The sequence below is a fragment of the Heptranchias perlo genome, chromosome 1, assembly GCF_035084215.1.
Source record: "Heptranchias perlo isolate sHepPer1 chromosome 1, sHepPer1.hap1, whole genome shotgun sequence".
Classification (NCBI taxonomy): Eukaryota; Metazoa; Chordata; class Chondrichthyes; order Hexanchiformes; family Hexanchidae; genus Heptranchias; species Heptranchias perlo.
Window position 1 is genome coordinate 9,140,226 of NC_090325.1, and position 22,767 is coordinate 9,162,992.

The 22,767-nt window shown below is 42.5% G+C and overlaps 1 protein-coding gene across 1 annotated transcript in view; it reads right to left on the reverse strand.

Annotated features, from left to right (window-relative positions):
• Positions 1–19,362, reverse strand: part of tlx2 (T cell leukemia homeobox 2) — a 58,132-nt gene extending 38,770 nt beyond the window's left edge. Inside the window, exon 1 of the mRNA XM_067980172.1 lies at positions 18,651–19,362. Within this exon, the coding sequence (XP_067836273.1) occupies positions 18,651–19,119 (469 nt within the window). The 5' untranslated portion in view covers positions 19,120–19,362. The remainder of the gene's footprint in view (positions 1–18,650) is intronic.
• Between the last annotated feature and the right edge of the window lie 3,405 nt (positions 19,363–22,767).

Consider the following 22,767-nt stretch of genomic DNA (forward strand, 5'->3'; position numbering starts at 1 on the left):
GTTGACTCTTGGGCAGTACGTAGGTGCTGTGCGGTTCCAAGTGGGACATAAATCAGGTAAGTCATTGACAGTGAGCAAAGCCTAGGTGAGTTCCAACTGTATTCCAGAACTCTATTTTTTTTATACGTTCATGGGATGTGGGTGACGTTGGCAAGGCCAGCATTTATTGCTCATCCCTAATTGCCCTTGAGAAGGTGGTGGTGAGCCGCCATCTTGAACCGCTGTAGTCCGTGTGGTGAAGGTTCTCCCGCAGTGCTGTTAGGTAGGGAGTTCCAGGATTTTGACCCAGCGACGATGAAGGAACGGCGATATATTTCCAAGTCGGGATGGTGTGTGACTTGGAGGGGAACGTGCAGGCGGTGTTGTTCCCATGTGCCAGATGCTCTTGTCCTTCTAGGTGGTAGAGGTTGCGGATTTGGGAGGTGCTGTCGAAGAAGCCTTGGCGAGTTGCTGCAGTGCATCCTTTGGATGGTACACACTGTAGCCACTGTGCGCCGGTGGTGAAGGGAGTGAATGTTTAGGGTGGTGGATGGGGTGCCAATCAAGCGGGCTGCTTTATGCTGGATGGTGTCAAGCTTCTTGAGTGTTGTTGTAGCTGCACACATCCAGGCAAGTGGAGAGTATTCCATCACACTCCTGACTTGTACCTTGTAGATGGTGGAAAGGCTTTGGGGAGTCAGGAGATGAGTTACTCGCCGCAGAATACCCAGCCTCTTACCTATTCTTGTAGCCACAGTATTTATGTGGCTGGTCCAGTTAAGTTTCTGGTCAATAGTGACCCCCAGAATGTTGATGGTGGGGGATTCGGTGATGGTAATGCCATTGAATATCAAGTGGAGGTGGTTAGACTCTCTCTTGTTGGAGATGGTCATTGTCTGGCGTGAATGTTACTTGCCACTTATCAGCCCAAGCCTGGATGTTGTCCAGGTCTTGCTGCATGTGGGCACGGACTGTTTCATTATCTGAGGGGTTGCGAATGGAACTGAACACTGGAGAGTTTTCCCCCTGATTCCCACTGACTTCAATTTTACTACGGCTCCTTGGTGCCACACTCGATCAAATGCTGCCTCGATGTCAAGGGCAGTCACTCTCACCTCACCTCTGGAATTCAGCTATTTTGTCCATGTCATGTTTGGACCAAGATTGTAATGAGGTCTGGAGCTAAGTGGTCCTGGCGGAACCCAAACTGAGCATCGGTGAGCAGGTTATTGGTGAGTAAGTGCCACTTGATAGCATTGTCGACGACACCTTCCATCACTTTGCTGATGATTGAGAGTAGACTGATGGGGCGGTAATTGGCTGGATTGGATTTGTCCTGCTTTTTGTGGACAGGACATACCTGGGCAATTTTCCACATTGTCGGGTAGATGCCAGTGTTGTAGCTGTACTGGAACAGCTTGGCTAGAGGCGCAACTAGTTCTGGAGCACAAGTCTTCAGCACTACAGCCAGGATGTTGTCGGGGCCCATAGCCTTTGTTTTATCCAGTGCACTCAGCCGTTTCTTGATATCACATGGAGTGAATCAAATTGGCTGAAGACTGGCTTCTGTGATGGTGGGGATATCGGGAGGAGGCCGAGATGGATCATCCACTCAGCACTTCTAGCTGAAGGTGGTTGCAAACGCTTGTCTTTTGCACTCACATGCTGGACTCCGCCATCATTGAGGATGAGGATGTTTGCAGAGCCACCTCCTCCCATTAGTTGTTTAATTGTCCACCACCATTCACGACTGGATGTGGCAGGACTGCAGAGTTTTGATCTGATCCGTTGGTTGTGGAATTGCTTAGCTCTGTCTATAGCATGTTGATTCCACTGTTTAGCATGCATGTAGTCCTGTGTTGTAGCTTCACCAGGTTAGCACCTGGTGCTGCTCCTGGCATGCTTTTCTACACTCCTCATTGAACCAGGGTTGATCCCCTGGCTTGTTGGTAATGGTAGAGTGAGGAATATGCCAGGCCATGAGGTTACAGATTGTGCTGGAATACAATTCTGCTGCTGCTGATGGCCCACAGTACCTCATGGACGCCCAGTTTTGAGCTGCTAGATCTGCTCTGAATCTATCCCATTTAGCACGGGTGGTGGTGCCACACAACACGTTGGATGGTGTCCTCAGTGTGAAGACAGAACTTCATCTCCACAAGGACTGTGCGGTGGTCACTCCTACCAATACTGTCATGGACAGATGCATCTACAAAAGCTAGATTGGTGAGGACGAGGTCAAGTAGGTTTTTCCCCTCGTGTTGGTTCACTCACCAGCTGCTGCAGGCCCAGTCTGGCAGCTATGTCCTTCAGGACTCGGTCAGTAGTGGTGCTACCGAGCCAATCTTGGTGATGGACATTGAAATCCCCCACCCAGAGTACATTCTGTGCCATTACTGCACTCAGTGGCTCCTCCAAGATGGTGCTCAACATGGAGGAGGACTGATGCATCAGCTGAGGGAAAGGCAGGAGGTGGTTACCTTGCCCATGCTTGGCCTGATGTCAATGTTGAGGACTCCCAGGGCCACTCCCTCCTGACTGTATATCACTGTACCGCCACCTCTGGTGGGTCTGTCCTGCCGGTGGGACAGGGAATACCTAGGGATGGTGATGGAAGAGTCTGGGACATTGGCTGAAAGGTGTGATTTTGTGGGTATGGCTATGTCAGGCTGTTGCTTGACTAGTCTGTGGGACAGCTCTCCCAATTTTGGCACAAGTTCCCAGATGTTAGTGAGGAGGACTTTGCAGGGTCGACTGGGCTTGGTTTGTTCTTTGTCACGTCCAAGTGCCAGGTGGTCCATCCGGTTTTATTCTTATTATGACTTTTCATAGCAAGATTGTACAACTGAGTGGCTTGCTAGGTCATTAAGAATCAACCACTTTGCTGTGGGTCTGGAGTCACATATAGGCCAGACCGGGTAATGGATGGCAGGTTTCCTTCCCTAAAGGGCATTAGTGAACCAGATGGGTTTTTTACAACAATCCAGTAATTTCATGGCCACCATTACTGATGCTAGTTTTTTTATTCCAGATTTTATTTAATTAATTTAATTTAAATTCCCCAGCTGCCGTGGTGGGATTTGAACTCATGACTCCATAATTATTGGTCCCGGTCTCTGGATTATTAGTCCAGTAACATAACCACTATGCTACCGTACCCACCGACGTCACTGTCGTCTTCTCACTCCAGACAATCAGTCAGGTTTTTGTTATATAATAAACTAGTACATTGATTAGAGTGTCACCCACAGTCAGTTGATTGATATAAGCTCTTTGTTAATGCACAAAATAGCGCTGAAGTTGCAAGAGAATTAAAAAAAACATTCCACAGAGCTACCGAGTGCTCAGAGCCTGCAGCTACATGTGTCGGCTGTGACTCAGTGTGTCGCACTCTCACCTCTGATTTATACTGTTTGTGGGTTCATAGTCCCACTCCAAAGAGTTGAGTAGAAAATCCAGGCTGACACTCCCAGTGCAGTACTGAGGGAGTGCCACACTGACAGAGGTGCCAATCTTCTGATAAGACATTAAACTGAGGCCCCGTCTGCCCTCTCAGGTGGATGTAAAAGCTCCCATGGCACTATTTCGAGGAAGAGCAGGGGAGTTCTCTCTGGTGTCCTGGGTGATATTTATCACTAAAAAAACAGATTATCTGGTCATTTTCACATTGCTGTTTGACGGACCTTGCTGTGCACAAATTGGCTGCCGAATTACAGCCGTGACTACACTTCAAAAGTACTTAATTTGCTGTCGTGAAAGGCACTATATAGATATAAGTTCTTTCTTTGTGACCGTTGAAATTGCAAATTAAGTGGCTATTAAAGCTACTCAAATTTTTTGTAGCATGTCTAGATGGTTTATTTTTAATTCATTCTCAGGATGTGGGTGTCGCTAACAAGGCCGGAATTTAGGACCATGTGGTTCTTGTTATTCTTTGTAGCAGTTTGGTACAACTGAATGACTTGCTAGGCCACTTCAGAGGGCAGTTAAGAGTCAACTGGTCAGGTGGGCAGAAAAGTGGGAAATGGAATTCAATCCAGAGAAGTGAGAGGTAACCCATTAGGAGAGGGCAAACAAGACAAGGGAGTACACAATAAATGGGAGGATACTGAGAGGTGTAGAGGAATAAAGGGTCCTTGGAGTGCATGTCCACAGATCCCTGAAGGTAGCAGGACAGGTAGATAAGGTGGTTAAAAAGGCATACGGGATACTTTCCTTTATTAGCCGAGACACAGAATATAAGACCAGGGAGGTTATGCTGGAACTGTATAAAACATTGGTCAGGCCACAGCTTGAGTACTGTGTACAGTTCCGGTCACCACATTACAGGAAAGATGTGAATGCACTAGAGAGAGTACAGAGGAGATTTACGAGGATGTTGCCAGGACTGGAGAATTTTAGCTATGAGAAAAGATTGGATAGGCTGGGGTTGTTTTCTTTGGCACAAAGGAGGCTGAGGGGAGATTTAATTGAGATGTATAAAATTATGACGGGACGAGTTAGAGTGGATAGGAAGGAGCTATTTCCCTAAGCAGAGGTCAATAACCAGAGGGGATAGATTTAAAGTAATAAGTAGAAGGATTAGAGGGGAGCTGAGGAGAATTTTTTTCACCCAGAGGGTGGTGGGGGTCTGTAACTCACTGCCTGAAAGGGTGGTAGAGGCAGAAACCCTCAACTCATTTCATAGAATCATAGAATCATAGAAGATTTACGGCACAGAAGGAGGCCATTCAGCCCATTGTGTCCGCGCTGGCTGAGAAATGAGCCACCCAGCCTAATCTCACTTTCCCGCATTTGGTCCATAGCCCTGCAGGTCACGACTCTTCAGGTGCACATCCAGGTATTTTTTAAATGAGTTGAGGGTTTCTGCCTCTACCACCCTCTCAGGCAGTGAGTTCCAGACCCCCACCACCCTCTGGGTGAAAACTTTTTCCTCATTTCCGCTCTAATCCTTCTACCAATCACTTTAAATCTATGCCCCCTGGTTATTGCCCCTCCGCTAAAGGAAATAGGTCCTTCCTATCCACTCTATATAGGCCCCTCATAATTTTGTACAACTCAATCAAGTCACCCCTCAGCCTCCTCTGTTCCAAAGAAAATAACCCCAGCCTATCCAATCTATCATCACAGCTAAAATTCTCCAGTCCTGGCAACATCCTCGTAAATCTCCTCTGTACCCTCTCGAGTGCAATTACATCCTTCCTGTAATGTGGTGACCAGAACTGTACACAGTACTCAAGCTGTGGCCTAACTAATGTTTTATACAGTTCCAGCATAACATCCCTGCTTTTATATTCTATGCCTCAGCTAATAAAGGAAAGCATTCCATATTTCTTCTTAACCACCTTATCTACCTGTCCTGCTACCTTCAGGGATCTGTGGACATGCACTCCAAGGTCTCTCACTTCCTCTACACCTCTCAGTATCCTCCCATTTATTGTGTATTTCCTTGCCTTGTTTGCCCTCCCCAAATGCATTACCTCACACTTCTCTGGATTGAATTCCATTTGACACTTTTCTGCCCACCTGACCAGTCCATTGATATCTTCCTGGAGCCTACAGTTTTCCTCCTCACTATCAACCACACGGCCTATCTTTGTATCATCTGCAAACTTCTTAATCATTCCCCCTGTGTTTAAGTCCAAGTGGTTAATTTATACCACAGAAAGCAAGGGACCTAGTACCAAGCCCTGGGGCACCCCACTGGAAACAGCCTTCCAGTCGCAAAAACACCCGTCGACCATTACCCTTTGCTTCCTGCCACTGAGCCAATTTTGGATCCAATTTGCCACATTCCCTTGGATCCCATGGGCCTTTACTTTTTTGACCAATCTGCCATGTGGGACCTTGTCAAAAGCCTTGCTAAAATCCATGAAGACTACATCAATTACGCTACCCTCATCGATCCTCCTTGTCACCGTCTCGAAAAATTCAATCAAGTTAGTCAGACATGACCTCCCCTTAACTTAGTTTGTGTGAGAGAGAGAGTGTGTGAGAGTGTGTGTGAGAGAGTGTGTGTGAGAGTGGGTGTGCGAGAGTGTGTGTGTGAGAGTTTGTGTGTGAGAGTGTGTGTGTGAGAGAGTGTGAGAGAGAGTGTGTGTGAGAGAGTGTGTGAGAGTTTGTGTGTGAGAGTGTGTGTGTGAGAGAGTGTGAGAGAGAGTGCGTGAGAGTTTGTGTGTGAGTGTGTGTGTGAGAGAGTGTGAGAGAGAGATGGAGAGTGTGTGAGAGAGAGTGTGAGAGAGAGAGAGTGTGAAAGAGTGTGTGTGAGAGTGTGTGAGAGTGTGTGTGAGAGAGTGTGTGAGAGAGTGTGTGTGAGAGAGTGTGTGAGAGTGTGTGTGCGAGAGTGTGTGTGTGAGAGTGTGTGTGTGAGAGTTTGTGTGTGAGAGTGTGTGTGTGAGAGAGTGTGAGAGAGAGTGTGTGTGAGAGAGTGTGTGAGAGTTTGTGTGTGTGAGAGTGTGAGAGAGTGTGTGTGAGAGAGTGTGTGTGAGCGAGTGTGTGTGAGAGAGTGTGTGAGAGAGTGTGTGAGTGTGTGAGAGAGTGTGTGTGAGAGTGTGTGTGAGAGTGGGTGTAAGAGAGTGTGTGTGCGAGAGTGTGTGTGTGAGAGTTTGTGTAAGAGAGTGTGAGAGAGTGTGAGAGAGAGTGTGTGTGAGAGAGTGTGTGAGAGTTTGTGTGTGTGAGTGTGAGAGTGTGAGAGAGTGTGTGAGAGAGAGGGAGAGTGTGTGAGAGAGAGTGTGTGAGAGAGAGAGAGTGTGAAAGAGTGTGTGTGAGAGTGTGTGAGAGTGTGTGAGAGAGAGTGTGTGTGTGAGAGTTTGTGTGTGAGATTTTGTGTAAGAGAGTGTGAGAGAGTGTGAGAGAGTGTGTGAGAGTGTGTGTGAGAGAGTGTGTGAGAGGGAATGCGTGAGAGAGTGTGTGAGAGAGTGTGTGTGTGTGTGTGTGTGTGAGAGGGAATGTGTGAGAGTGTGTGAGAGAGTGTGTGTGTGTGTGTGTGAGAGTGTGTGAGAGGGAATGTGTGAGACAGTGTGTGAGACAGTGTGTGAGAGAGTTTGTGTGAGTGTGTGTGAGTGTATGAGAGAGTGTGAGAGAGGGAATGCGTGAGAGTGTGTGTGAGAGTTTGTGTGAGAGAGTGTGTGAGAGAGAGTGTGAGAGAGAGTGTGTGTGAGTGTGTGAGAGAGTGTGTGAGAGAGAGTGAGAGAGAGTGTGTGAGTGTGTGAGAGTGTGTGAGAGTTTGTGTGAGAGAGTGTGAGAGAGTGTGTGAGAGAGTGTGTGAGAGAGTGTGAGAGTGTGAGAGAGAGTGTGTGTGAGTGAGTGAGTGTGTGAGAGAGTGTGTGAGAGAGAGTGTGAGAGTGTGTGAGAGTTTGTGTGAGAGAGTGTGAGAGAGTGTGTGAGAGAGTGTGTGAGAGTGTGAGAGAGTTTGTGAGAGAGTGTGAGAGAGTGTGTGAGAGTGTGTGAGAGTTTGTGTGAGAGTGTGTGAGAGAGGGAATGCGTGAGAGTGTGTGTGAGAGTTTGTGTGAGAGAGTGTGAGAGATTGTGTGAGAGAGAGTGTGAGAGAGAGTGTGAGAGAGAGTGTGAGAGAGTGTGTGAGAGAGAGTGTGTGTGAGTGTGTGAGAGTGTGTGAGAGTTTGTGTGAGAGTGTGTGAGAGAGGGAATGCGTGAGAGTGTGTGTGAGAGTTTGTGTGAGAGAGTGTGAGAGAGTGTGTGAGAGAGAGTGTGAGAGAGAGTGTGAGAGAGTGTGTGAGAGAGAGTGTGTGTGAGTGTGTGAGAGTGTGTGAGAGTTTGTGTGAGAGTGTGTGAGAGAGGGAATGCGTGAGAGTGTGTGTGAGAGTTTGTGTGAGAGAGTGTGTGAGAGAGAGTGTGTGTGAGTGTGTGAGAGTTTGTGTGAGAGAGTGTGAGAGAGTGTGTGAGAGTTTGTGTGAGAGTGTGTGAGAGTGTGAGAGAGTTTGTGTGAGTGTGTGAGAGTGTGTGTGAGAGAGTGTGAGTGTGTGAGAGTGTGTGAGAGAGAGTGTGTGAGTGTGTGAGAGTGTGTGTGAGAGTTTGTGTGAGAGAGAGTGCGTGAGTAGTGTGAGAGTGTGTGAGAATGTGTGAGTGTGCCTGAGAGAGAGTGTGTCTGAGAGAGTGTGTGTGAGTGTGAGTGTGTTTAAGTGAGTGTGTCTGAGAGTGTATGAGAGGAAGAGTGTGTGAGAGTGTCTGAGAGAGTGTGTGAAAGGGAGAGTGTGTCTGAGAGAGTGAGAGGGAGAGTGTGTCTGAGAGAGTGTGTGAGAGGGAGAGTGTGTCTGAGAGTGTGTGAGAGGGAGAGTGTGTCTGAGAGAGTGTGTGAGAGGGAGAGTGTGTCTGAGAGTGTGTGAGAGGGAGAGTGTGTCTGAGAGAGTGTGTGAGAGGGAGAGTGTGTCTGAGAGTGTGTGAGAGGGAGAGTGTGTCTGAGAGTGTGTGAGAGGGAGAGTGTGTCTGAGAGAGTGTGTGAGAGGGAGAGTGTGTCTGAGAGAGTGTGAGAGGGAGAGTGTGTCTGAGAGAGTGTGTGAGAGGGAGAGTGTGTCTGAGAGTGTGTGAGAGGGAGAGTGTGTCTGAGAGTGGGGCGTTTTTGGTAGCTGTTATATTTTACATTTATGCATTTTCTTTGCGATGACCAGCTGCTTGCATTGGCAGTGATTTATATGCCCCAGGTATATGGCAATAATTCAAGCATGGTATTAATGACCACAGCACGATTACTGAACATTTCACGTGAAATAACAGCATTATTATATATTGTTCAAACGGACAATTGAAAATTGTGTGAGGCTGGTGGCTATCGTTTAGACTCCAGCCAGTTAGTACCTTCATTATATTGCTTCACTCCTGCCTGGCTCTAATTCCCGATTCTCCCAGCCAGGAAAGAGCACCTCACATGGGTGCATGTTTGCATGCAGAGTTCCACTCCCTGATGTTCAATTTTAAATGTTGTGCGAGCGCAATCCACACTTGCAGAACATTAAAATAAGCCTTGGATAAAAAGGGAAGAAAGAATTTTGCATTTGTAGTGCCTTTCATGTCCTCCCAAAATGCTTCAAAACCAGAGAATTACTTTTGAAGTGTAGTCATTGTTGTTATTTAGGCAAATGCAGCAGCCAATTTTATGCTCAAACACAAACCCATAAAGAAGAGGGAAGATGAATGACTAGATGATCTCTCTCGACCCCTCCACTGCCTTTCTGTTGTCAAACTGCTTGTCTGACATTTGGGTGAGCCACAATTTCCTCCAGTTGAACACTGGAACGACCAAACAGATTGTTTTGAGCCTCGCCACAATCTCTGTGCCACCGATTCCAACCCCCTCTCCGGGCACCTTGTCAGGTTCAACCACACTGAGCGCAAACTTCCTGGTCTATTTGACCCCGAGCTGAGATTCTGACCCCATATCCTCTCCATCACAAAGATCACCAACTTCCATTGTTGTAGTATTGCCTATCTCCATCCCTGCCTCAACCCATCTGAAGCTGAAACTTTCATCCTTGCCTCCAGACTCGATCACTCCAATGTTCTCCTGGCCAGTCTCCCATCCTCCACCCTCCATAAACTTCAGCTCATCCAAAACTTTGCTGCCCCTACCCTAACCTGCCCCAAGTCCCATTCACCCATCATTCCTGGACTCACTGATCGACATTGACTCACCTCAAATTTAAAATTCTCGTCCTCATTTTTAAATTGGTCCACGGCCTCGCCCCTCCCTACCTCTGTAACTTTCTCCAGCCTTACGACCCTCTGAAGACTGTTTTCCTCCAACTCTTGCCTCTTGTGCATCCCCACTCGCTTCTCTCACCATTGGTGGCCGTGACTTCATCCAACTAAGCCCTAAGCTCTGGATTTCCTCCTTAAATTTCTCTGCCTCTCCAACTCCTTAAAACCCCCTCTTTACCAAGCCTGTAAACATCCCTACTAATATCATCTTCTTTGGCTCAGTGTTAATTATTGTCTGATTACACTTTGAAACGCCTTGGGACGTTTTCAATGTTAAAGGTAATTATATAAATGCAAGTTGTTGTAGTTATCTGGAGTTATACGACAACTTTGGGGTCATTATGAAATGGAAATCACCTCACAGTGAAACTAAAATCACAGTGCCAAGTGCATCCTAAAATGGACAAGAAAACAAATTAAAAAAAGATTATAAAGTAAAACAAATTTTTCACCGGTTGCCACACACCCAGAATGAACAAAAAAATCTTTGAGCTAAGCCGTTAAATAACTGCAAACTGCATGGCTGCCAAAACAGCAGTTGATATAATACATTGCGAAGGAACAAAAAACCCTTCCATCTTTACCTACAGTAACTCCAGTTTGGAGATTTCTGACTGCCTGTAATTGGGTTTACTCAAGTATCAAGAGTCTACTACCGGGAAAAGTTGGGAGAATTAAATCTGGAACATGTGTGAATATATCCAAACATACACACATATATGTACTTACAGAGAGAGAACACAGATGTCCCTAAATACACATACACACATATAAACATTTACATATGTAGAGAAAACAGCTTTCTCTATATACACACACATATAAATATATATACACATTTATTTATATACACACACAATTATATATAAACACACAATTTATACATATATACACATATTTATATACACACACACACATTTATATATATACCTATACATGATTTGGAAATATATCACGGTTCCTTCATCTTCACTGGGTCAAAATCCTGGAACTCTCTCCCTAACAGCACTGTGGGAGAACCGTCACCTCACGGACTGCAGCGGTTCAAGAAGGCGGCTCACCACCACCTTCTCAAGGGCAATTAGGGATGGGCAATAAATGCTGGCCTCGCCAGCGACGCCCACATCCCGTGAACGAATAAAAAAAACACAAAGGCACATTTATATGTACATATATTTTTATATTCACACGCACTTATGTACTTACATAGAAAGAAAAGCAGTTTCTCTTATAGAGCTCAATGTAGAAATGAACCACTGTCCCGTTAACGAACATATTTCACTAGTGAAGTATTAACTGATATGGCCTTCTATTAAAACTAGCACTATACTGAGAAGTTTACCCGGGATCCGCCTCACTCACGGCCTCGGGCCGCCGGCTCTGAACTGGACTGAGTTTCGCAGCCTCTCTGCGTCCTGCCTAATCCCAATCCCTCAACCTCTTTGTGTAAAAATCATTATATTAAAAACAAAATCAAGATGACAAAAAGCACAATATAAAATACGCGCATTGGAAATGGTGAGCGGCGGGTTGGACATGGATTTTAGAAAACAACAATGTTTTTAGAAACAGAAACATATTACTTTACAGACAAGAAAATAAACTCCGCGGTCTGTATGTGATTTATAATGTAGACACAAAGATATATCGGTCACACACAAACACAACTAAACGGCACACTCGTACGTGCAGAGGTTTTATTTTTATATATTTATATATAACATCTGCATGTGTATAGTGTGCCGTTGAAATGTGTTTGTATAATATATAATAAATATATATACAGCAGACAGGTAAACTATTTCTCGCATACTGTACTGTTTATTTGGCACAGAAAATAACAATTACTGACCTTCCATATGTATCTAGGCAAGGAGTTCAGTAATTATTTTATTTTATGTTATACTATACTGTATTTTCTGTGCCAGGTAAACAGTGCTGTATGAGAAATGGTTTACCTGTGTTTGTGACCGATATATCTAAGTGTGTATACATTATAAATCATATATCGACCTGCCACTTATTTTCTGTCTACAAAGTAATATTTTGTGTGTTTCTCCAAACTTAATTGTTCTCTAAATTCCATCTCCAAACCTGCCGATTACAATTTCCATGCGTCTATTTTATATTGTGCATTTTATAATCCTGATATTTAAATATAATGATTAATACACAAAAGGGTTGAGGGACTGGGATAAGGCGGGCCGCAGAGAGTCTGTGAAACTCAGTCCAGTTCAGAGCCGGCGGCCCGAGGCCGATCCCGGGTAAACCTTTCCACCCAGTACAGTGTCAGGGAGGGAGATGAAATGTTACTAAAATAACCGGTGAATATAGTGGGGGGCGGGGGGGAAGGAGCAGCCGGACTCATTCTGGTGCTTAATGGGACCATACTCGCAGCGGCTTGGTACAAGTGTTGGGATGGAAAGATAACGGAGGCTGCACATCAATAGACCAGGACTCCAGTTCCGTGGGGACATCAGTATGGAGCTGGTTTTAATAGAAAGCCACCTCATACCATCAACAACCAGCCCTACCCACACACCCAGACACACACATCATACACAGTACTTTATATCATTTATTAGAAAATCATTACTGCACTTTAAAACATGTAAATATATATGTACGCATATATTATATACACCAATATAATATATACTCACACGTATACGCACGCACACATACAGTATATATACACTATATAATGAGTTCAGCCATCAGTCAGTCACACACTGTATTCACTATTAAAATGTATTAAACATATATGTATGGGTTCAGAGGTGATGGATTATTTTATATACTGTTTTATATTTATGCTGTATATATAGTAAATCATACGCGACATGCCGTTTATTTTGTATTTATAAATAAATGATTTATATTTTCGATATGGAACCGTCTTCCCACCATATATCATGCTTGTTCAATAATTAGTGCAGCATATTTGCGCCGAATGTGTTTCTTGCCGTGATTGTTTTTGTGAACGGTGCAGATGATTTCATTTATGAAGTGCTGTAATGGTTGTGGATTTAGGACTGTTTGGAGCATGCTCTCCCATTTGGTACATCTTTTGACTGAACAATGTAAGATCCACAGCCTATAGTGTGGGGCACCAGACAGATTGAGGGGAGCAGATAAGTCACTAATTAATGGGTTTTAATGAGCCCATCGGGTCAAATTTAGGTTTTAAAAGCCTGTAGATTGTATGGGTTGTAGGTTTATTTATATCTCAATTTCGAAATGCAATCTGAAAACATGACTCTCCATATTGTAATTGTATTTACTCTATCCATGTAAAAACAAAATCACCACAATTAATTTCGTGTTTTAAGGAATCATCTTTATCAAATGATGCAGTTCCAACCTATTGGGTCTTGTCCTAGAATGATGAAGCACAGAAGGAGGCCATTCGGCCCATGGTGCCTGTGCTGGCTCTTTGAAAGAGCTATCCAATTATCCCAGCCACTGCTCTTTCCCCATAGACAGGCAAATGTCCCCTTTTCAATTATATATACAATTCCCTTTTGAAAGTTACTATTGAATCTGCTTCCACCGCCCTTTCAGGCAGTGCATTCCAGATCATAACAACTTGATGGGTAAAAATATTGTTATTATTATTGACGAGGCGGGGAATGGAGCGTTTGAAAATTAATCTATTCGCTTCCTGGTCCTATGTTTAAATATTAAGGAGAAAGATTGGCCTCTTTCTGTGTTAATTCAGGGTCTCACTGAGCCTTTGCCCGTGCGATATGCCTTGTTTTCTCCCCTAACGCACCCCAACCCAAAAAACCCAAAAGGTTGCATGTTTCACACATTAATTTCTATGAGATTATTGAGGGGGGGGGGTTGGACCCCATTAACCCGAGAGTTTGGGCAATGCTGCCAACGGATGTGATTACATTCCTATTGACTAATAGAGATGTTCAAACTTCTGTGTGGTTTTGATAGAGTAAATAGGGAGAAACTGTTTCCGTTGGCAGGAGGGTCGGTAACCAAAGGACACAGGGTGAAGTTATGATCTGGAATGCGCTGCCTGAAAGGGCGGTGGAAGCAGATTCAATAGTAACTTTCAAAAGGGAATTAGATAAATACTAGAAGTGAAAAAAATTGCAGGGCCACGGGGAAAGAGGAGGGGGCAGTGGGACTATTTGGAGAGCCTCTTTCAAAGAGCCAGTACAGGCATGATGGTCCAAAGAGCCTCCTCTTGTGCGGTGTGAACTAAATGGATTTCAGATTTATAACAAAAAGCTCCACTTTCAGGAGGAAGAAATCACATCACTGGGATGTGGGGTAATTTTCCCCGTATGACCTGCCCAAAAATAACGGGGAGAGGGGGACTCACCAATACACAACAGGGAGGCCGGTCCGAACTTTCAATACTACTCCCTCACTCATGGAATGAGGCCATAAATCGGCTCGGACAGGATCTATTGTCACTAATCTAATTTCCGTTGTGTGTCTGTAAATTGATATTAAAACAGAAGACCGCTGACCGGCCGTCCCCGGTTTAGAGATCAGTGGCGGTGTCCGGGAGCCGCGGGGAGCTGGTTGGAGCCTCGCTCGTTCAGGAGACCTCTTATAAAAATAAACTTTAACCATCGCAGGCTTTACTGAGATGGTATACATCAAACAGGTTCAGCCGTCCCTCCGTGCACATCCATATAGACATATCACACATAATATTTTATATTATATTCAAGACAGCAATCTCTGGGTATGTCACTGTGTCTCATTTCTACAAAACCGGGGTGGAAATATCCATTAGAAAAATAAAAAGGCCGCAGTTGTAACAATTGAAATGACTCTGTCTCCATTTGTTCTTTCCTTCTGCCTCACGTTCTCCCTCTTCTCCCGTTTGCTCTTCTCTTTCCCTTCGCTCGCTCCCTCTTTTTCAATCTTTGTTCTTTTTCTCATCTTTTCTTCCCTTCCTCTTCCCTTTCTCCGTCCCTTTTACCCTTTTGTTTTCTCCCGCTCCATTTTCTTTCTCTTTTTTTCTTTCCCCGTCTCCACTTTTCTCTCCCCCTTTTTTTCTCTCCCTTTTCTTTTTCCCTATCTCCCCTTTATTAAAAAAAATTCCCCTCTCCCTTTTCCAATTCTCCGTTCTCTTTTTCTTTCTCTCACCTCTTTTCTTTTCGTTATTTCGTTCTCTGTGATCCAACCCTATACGTTTTTTGTTAAATATATATATATATATAAACGAATAAGGCAGGAGGGACCGTTAACGGCGGCTTCGGAGACGGTCCAAACCTTCCAGTGAATGAAGAGACTGCCTGTAAACCGCTGGGAGACACCAACATCCAAATGAGCCCGAGAGACTGCTCTCCCGCTGGGCTCGAGTTGATGCCTCCCCGCGAATATTATTGCTGCAATTTGCATCTCGCTGCCTTTACATTATTGTAGACTGTTGACTGGGCGGATATAATCCATTGGTCACTTATATATACTCATAAATTAGAGGGAGCCCTTTTCTGCTTCAAAGCTAATCATGCGGACGAGGGGTTCTCACACAATTGAGAAGTATTTTATCTCGGGTTACTTGCAGCTTAATAGAGCTAGTTTAGATCGTTACATTATTAAAACACTCTAGTGTGTGCGCCTATTTGAGATTGGGGCACAATATCGGCCGAAAGCCAAGTACTGTTGGGAACACAAAAAACAGACGAAGTTTAAGTTTCAATGTGTAGAAAGAACGCTTTTAAAGAGGCGTTCCTGAAAGTGGGTAAAAGGGTATAGATGAGTTAAAGAAAGAAAAGAACTTTCATTTATATAGTGTCCGTCACACTCTCGGGACGTCCCAAAGTCCTTGACAACCAATGAGGTATTTTTGAAGTGTAATTAATGTAGGGAAACGGGGCAACGAATTTGCACTCAAGCCAGATCCCACATATAATGAGATAAATGGCCAAATAATGAGTTTTAGTGATGTTATTTGAAGGATAAATATTGGCCAGGATACCGGGGCGAACTCCCCACCTCTTTTTCGAGTGCCATGCGGTCGTTTACACTCACCTGAGAGGGCCTCGGTTTAACGTCTCATCCCAAACATTACTTTAAGCTTCAAAAGTCGGACCAGAAGTTGTAAATAAGAATTAGTGAAATATGCATTTCAAACAGGGAGGCCATGATATGATAGAAGAGACTGGTCAATATTTGGCATGAAATCACCTCCAAGGTCCCCTCCAAGTCACACACCCGACTTGGACATGTACTGCCCTCCCTTCATCATCACTGGGACAAAATCCTGAGTCAAACTCCCTCCCTGTGGGAGAACATTCACCACACGGACTGCAGCGGTTCAAGAAGGCGGCTCACCACCACCTTCTCAAGGGCAACAAGGGATGGGCAATAAATGCTGGCCTTGCCTGCAAAAACCTTTCTCCCCATGAACGATTTTTTTAAAAGCTCTTGTTCTAATCTATCTTTCAGATGCCGAGGGGCCCCTCTGTATATTTCCGGAATGTTATGCTTGTATTTGCAGGTTTCCAACGTTTGCAATTCTTCTCTTTATTAGAATCATTACTTACACATGTCCCCCAATTAATTTAGTGCATTCAGTCATATGTACAAACATGTAATTACTTAAATACACATATTCATACATACAGATAATAATGAATACTTAGAGAGCAAGAGATGTGTGCCCGATGCTCCAAATATTAATAAATTATGAATTTTATACACACATTATATAATATCCCTTATTATTAAATGCGGTAAGCGAACATACAGATGTTTATGAGTAGGCAGATGTGGGAGTGCGCATTTGTTTAACAGCTTCTAACGCTGCCACAGATAAGACTTTTTCATAAAATATACGCTTTGTGTGTCAGTGCAAGAATGTGCATTAACTCGTTAAAGTATTACTGGTTGCTTAAATCTTCATTCGGTTAAAACGCAGCGAGCCCAGGCCTCAGTTCTGCGCCGTCGCAACAGCAGAGGGTTGGGGATGAGAAAAAGGCCAGGAAAGCTCATCTCTCCAGTACATTAACCTTCCCATCTCAATTGTACCTTAAATAACCCCAAATATGTTAGCCTCAATAAATTCGCTTGTCCGATTATTCCCAACATGTCTCACTCTTTGAGCAAAGGTTCTGCGATGAATTGGTTTATTCATTAATTTCAATTCTGCATCGTCTTTCTGCGCTCTACTTTGAAGTAATGATCCGGGGTTACTTTTATCTATAACAATTTTAATATTATCTTATATACTTTCAAGAGGCCCCTCTTTCCACACTGCACGGATTAACGCGTTCCGATCTTTCCTGACTCTTTAATCCTGAGCTTTATTTCTGTGTGGCAAATTGCAAGAGTTCAAAATCGGAAACTTTTTTAATTGATTGAATATTAGAATAAATCGCAAGTACATCTGATGTCAACATAGCTTAACGGATATAAAAATACTACATATAATTTATATATAATATGTATAATATATAAATCATATATACTATATATAATACATATAAATAATACATACAATATATAACACACGCGTAAACAAGACATATACAATATATAATATAAATAACACATACAATACATATAACGCATACATAATATATATTATATCTGTGTGTATTGGGACAGATTGCTTGTGTACAAAATGTTTAAATTATGTTTAAAATAATAATTAAGAAATTAGTGTTGACTTTCCCAATCAATGCCGTTTATCTCTGGGAAAGACGGGAAGATTTGCATTCACCATCTCGAAAGGTCTCAAAGCCCTTCGTGCGGTGAATTAATTTTGGAGTGCAGTGACTGTTGTTATGTGGGTTTATCGCACGTCAGTTTAAAAAAATAAAAATAATCGAATATTCTGAGAATAATGTGTGTGGTTTTGTAGAGCTCCTGGTTTGTGTTGGGGTCTCTGGACGGAGCCAGGGGGAACCTGGTTCGACGCAACAAGAAAACCAAAGGCAAAAACTGCAGCCTGGGAGAGGGGGCGGAATAGATGTGTGGAAACCAACAGAAGATGATAAAACTGACAACATAAATGAACAGTGTCAGACCAAACACAACGATCCTAATGCCACGACGGGTAACATCAATAATAATATGTCTATCTTCAAACGGGACCTCAGCTAGAAGTGAAATTATATTTAACATAACACACAAAACATCACATCCTTCAAAGCCGCGATCTATATACGGCAAGATATGCTGTAAAACTGTAATAAATATAATTCAAGTCACGGTCTGACTCGCAGGGAGATCCTATTGATAAATTCACACCAAACATTTTAAATGATGCATGCGTTTTAGGGACATATATTTCCAAATAAGGAATAAACGAATTGCTAAAGACATTGCTAATTACTGGCAAGTCTATATATATATATTTGTCCTGCCTTTAGGGTGTTAGTGTGGTGTTTAATTATAGATTATTAAAACTGAACAGGGCCCGAACCATTACTGAAACACGTCATCCTAAATATTCCTTAAATCGATAGAATTATTCCAAATGGTAGAAATTACATCAAAGTCTCCAAACCAATACAGAATGGACATTTTGTCCTTGTTTTGTTCCAAATGTGATTTTATTTCTTTTAAAATTTCAAATAGAACACATTTTCTGATTTGTTTTTCAAAACTTTCTTTTTCGCGTTTCTGACACCGTGTTTTAAATTATCAGTTTCCTGCCTTCAATTTTGAAAACAGTTTTAAAATATATTTTCTCTACTTTCATTTAATATCTTTAACTATCAATCAGACTTTTTATTATGTTCCCTCTTTTGTTCTTTCCAAACTTTTATATACCCTGTCCGCTCTCATTCACCTCTCCTAGTGTGTGTGTTTCTATCCCACTTCAGATATTGTTTATTTTTTTAATATCCTTGTTTCATTCAGACTATTTGTTTTTCTCCCCCTCTCGTCTCCCATTGCATTTTTTATTGCTCTATTTTTTTTTCAAGAAAAACATGATATATCAAACATTCACCCACACAAATGCAAGACCTCACCTGTTAATCTGTCTTTGGCAAAACGCCTGCTGCTCTCCATCCAAGGAAAAGTTAAATTAGATAAGTTTGCCATGTTGCCCATGCTGGGGAGGCAGGGAACGGTTGGCATCCCAGCCGAGAGAGGTGGAGGAGGAGGAGGAGGAGGACGCATAGGTCTGTGCGCGGGCACTCGGATCACCCCGGCCCCGCTGTTCATATTAAGATTCATATTCATACTTACATTCATATTCATACACATGTTAACATTATAGGATCCCGGTAATCCGGCCATACTGCAGGCGTTATTGTAAGCATTACTGTAGCCATCGGGATGAGAGTTGTACACGTTGGTTGCAATCTGGTAATCCGATTCAGCAACTCTGTTATGGTGCATGCAACTCCCTTGGTCCGAATTATTCAGTATCTGATCAATCCCAAAGCTTATAGGTTCATGTTGTGAGTGCGTTTGCTCAATTGCAGCATGATCCATGTTTTTAGAACAATATTTTTGTTTTGCTTGTTGCAATTTTCCAAAAATGTTTTTTTGTTTTGCAAAATGAATGAGAAAAGCAAAACTAAACACAAAGATCCACACGGCCCACGGTGAGCTGCTCTGGATTATTTTTCTTTCTTCCTCCTCCTGATTTGGGTGGATTAATAAATAAAATAAAAAATATATAATAATTTTTTTAAAAAAAAATTAGGAGCGCATTTCCTCCCCGCCGAGTTACATCCGAGTTTCTGCAGGTAGCCTGAGCTCGTGCGCCGAAAATCCCGGGGTCCCCCTTCCTCATTGGTCGTCGCCGTTCATGATTGACAGCTCGGCTCCTTCTCCCCGCCCACCTCAGCTTTCCATTGGTCCTGGTCCCACTATGATTGACAATCCAACTACCCTATCACGCCCAGGAGCTGGGAGGGACTCTCTGCAATGATTGGTTGAATTCGGTTTCCATTGATAATTTAGGCATCTGCCCGCCCTCCCCGCCCACAATCCAGGGGCGTGAATTGTGATTGGTTAACGCGTTAATCTTTTTTTTGATTGATTGATGGGCGTCGCTCAGCACGCGCCGGGTTTGCAGCAAAACAACCAGAAAATCAATAGCAATGAAAAATAATTTGCAATAAAAATTCCAAAAAGGACAAAATGATCCCAACATGTTTTTTTTAAAAAAAAATATATGAACTTAGAGCAGTATCCCAATTGTTGTTAAAAAATTAGCAAATATAAAGAGCTGAAAAATCTATCAGCAAAAATTAAATTTTTACAAAAATTCTTCTGAATTCGTTATCAATGCAATTTTTTTTTTGCTTTTAATATTTTCAGGTCTAATGTAACGATACCAAATTAGGTTTAAATTATTTAGTTTTCAGTCGGGCTAGGCTGCCTCGCCGCTGCAAATGCGCCAATTTGGTTGGGGCGCCTTGGCTGGGATAATTTGACATGGAATCTTAACTGTTCCGAACGCAAAAAAAAATTACTTGTAAAAATGCAAACGCAATTACGATAATCCCTTCTGCTTACCTCCGAGAATGCCTCCTTGGTGAGTGTTTATCTCACTCGCATTGTGTCGAGTGTTTTATTTTTGTAAGGGGGGAATATCAGAATGCGTTTCACACTTCGTTTGATTTTCTTAATCTGAAAGCATCCCCAGCAATCAGAATTTAAACGCATTACTTACGTGTCTATCTGTATATATTTCAAAAACTGGTCATTATAAAAGCATGATATGTGGACAGCATTTGCCCAATTCCTGTGTTAAATAGTTCGACGTTTAATTCGTCGAGTATATATATATTTTAAAGTATGAGATTCGAGTGTGGTAATTATAAATTATCTTTTGTTTCACTAAATCTATAATTTAATTGCCAGGAAGTTTCAAAATTAATTTTAAATCGAAACAAATACATGATACAATATATAAAACATAACATGAAGAATATATTATATATATGTATTATAATATATAAAATTAGATGCATAAACAATAAAATATATATTATACACAAATTATAATTATATGCTACTACTAAATTTCCGCCCGTCGTTAATTTTACTATATTGTTTATAAATTGCAGTCAGATTACAGGAACTCGGACCCGAGTTTTTCCCTGGCTTTCTGTTTACAATATTTGTCCTTACTTTTCGGATGGGGAGCGGGCTTGAGAAGAAATATATGAGACCCTATTATTCAGTCGCCTACTGATAGTCATTTAAACTCGTTTTTATTCTTGTCTCAGTTTATAAATATAAAACACTCGAACCAGACAAAGCAAATAACTATCATAAAGAACTGAGACAACGAGATGAGTGAGAAATTAAATCGAATCCGATCTAGGCCAAAATATATTCTGCCTGATAATTATCGTGAATTTAATTTATTATAGAAAGTGAATTCCTTCCCCACACACTTTAACAAATTAAATTAATGATAATTATTGGTCAGAAATTCCGATGCAGAATATATTTTACATTATATATTACGTAATGTATATACAGAGTATATAATGTATATGTATAAACATCATATATATGTAACCTGGTGTATATAAATCTCTCTTGCAAGTACGTTTCCCCTTAATTCTCTTACCCTGCTTTATATATAGAGGTTTGGTCATGTTTGACCATCCGATTTCTCCAAGAGCCGGAGGTAAATTATCAAAGATTTGGAGAGCGTGGGCGCACGCAGTTAACAGCAAATTTGTCTGTATTACTGAAAATAATAATATCGCTTCTGTTTCATATAAACTGTTCCGCTTGTCTGCAATAATAAGTTAGTGGATTGCAAAGTAATTCGTTGTGTGTGAAGCGCTTTGGGACGTTTTTGAGAGACTTGATAATGCTCTTATATAAATGGGAGTCATTCTTCCTTCTTTCTCCAGTTCGGCAGCACTGATGTACTAACACAAATCTCACTTTTCATTACCCGTGTGTACGCGGGGGGCCTGTAGATATTAATAAAATCAGATCTATTTTACACAATGCCGTAATGTTATCATTTACTGATGCATTCATTTATGAATTAGGGCCACAGAGTCTCGCTCTCAATCACACTGCCTCCCTCCTTTCTTCACTGACACAGAACGTACAGCACAGAAACAGGCCATTCGGCCCTTCAGCTCCATGCTGGTGGTTTATGCTCCACACGAGCCTCCTCCCTCCCTACATCATCTCACCCTACCAGCATGTCCTTCTATCCACTTAGGCTGCTTTCGTAGAATCATCCAGCGCAGACCATTCGGCCCATCTTGTCTGTGCTACTCTTTGAAAGCAATTAATCCCACTCTTTCCTCATAACCCTGCAATTTTTTTTTCAAGTATAGATCTTTTGAAAGTTACGATTGAATCTGCTTCCACCACCCTTTCAGGCAGTGCATTCCAGATCAGAACAACATTGACTAAACCCCAACACAACACCCTGGCTCCCCTCTCTGCTTTAAAATGTCGAACCTGTTCTCTATATAATTTTAAATTCCCGGAGTGCACTCCTGCGATAAGGGCCCCATGAGAGAAGTTTCAGGGGTGTATTTTTAAAGCAATGTTTCTTTCCCCTGGAGTCCGCTCGGACTGGCTATAACAGAAGTGAAAGCCTCTTTTATTGATATTATATCCAGGTTTAACCCGTGTTAGATAATTCACCCGTTACACAGGGGGAAAAAGAACCCGCGTTTCAATCAGTCCTAAACTGCGTGTTTGAAGGCTGCCCTTTATATCAGAAACCCGTTCAATTGACCAACCAATTCAACGAATTCCTGAAATGGGGTTATTACGCTAAAGATCATCAAAAAAAAATACAACCAATATTTTAATGGAAAAATTAGATATTTTAAAGATAGAGGAATGACTATAAATGATTTAGTGTTTTCTTTGAAAAGCGAACAGCTTCCGTGCTGGCTGCACAGAGCGCCGGGCGGGAGACCCGTTCAATCCCACATTAATTCCCATTTGGCCGTTCATTCTAAAATAAAAATCGTGATTTAAAATCGACTTATATTTAAATCAGACGCCCTCGATTTGCACACGGTTTTTATTTGACGAGTTCACCTCAACTGATTCCAAACAAACTGAAGTGTGAGACGATTTTTTTTTGCTGACCTTTCAATTGGACCATTTTCTGTATTACACGTTATCTACAGATTA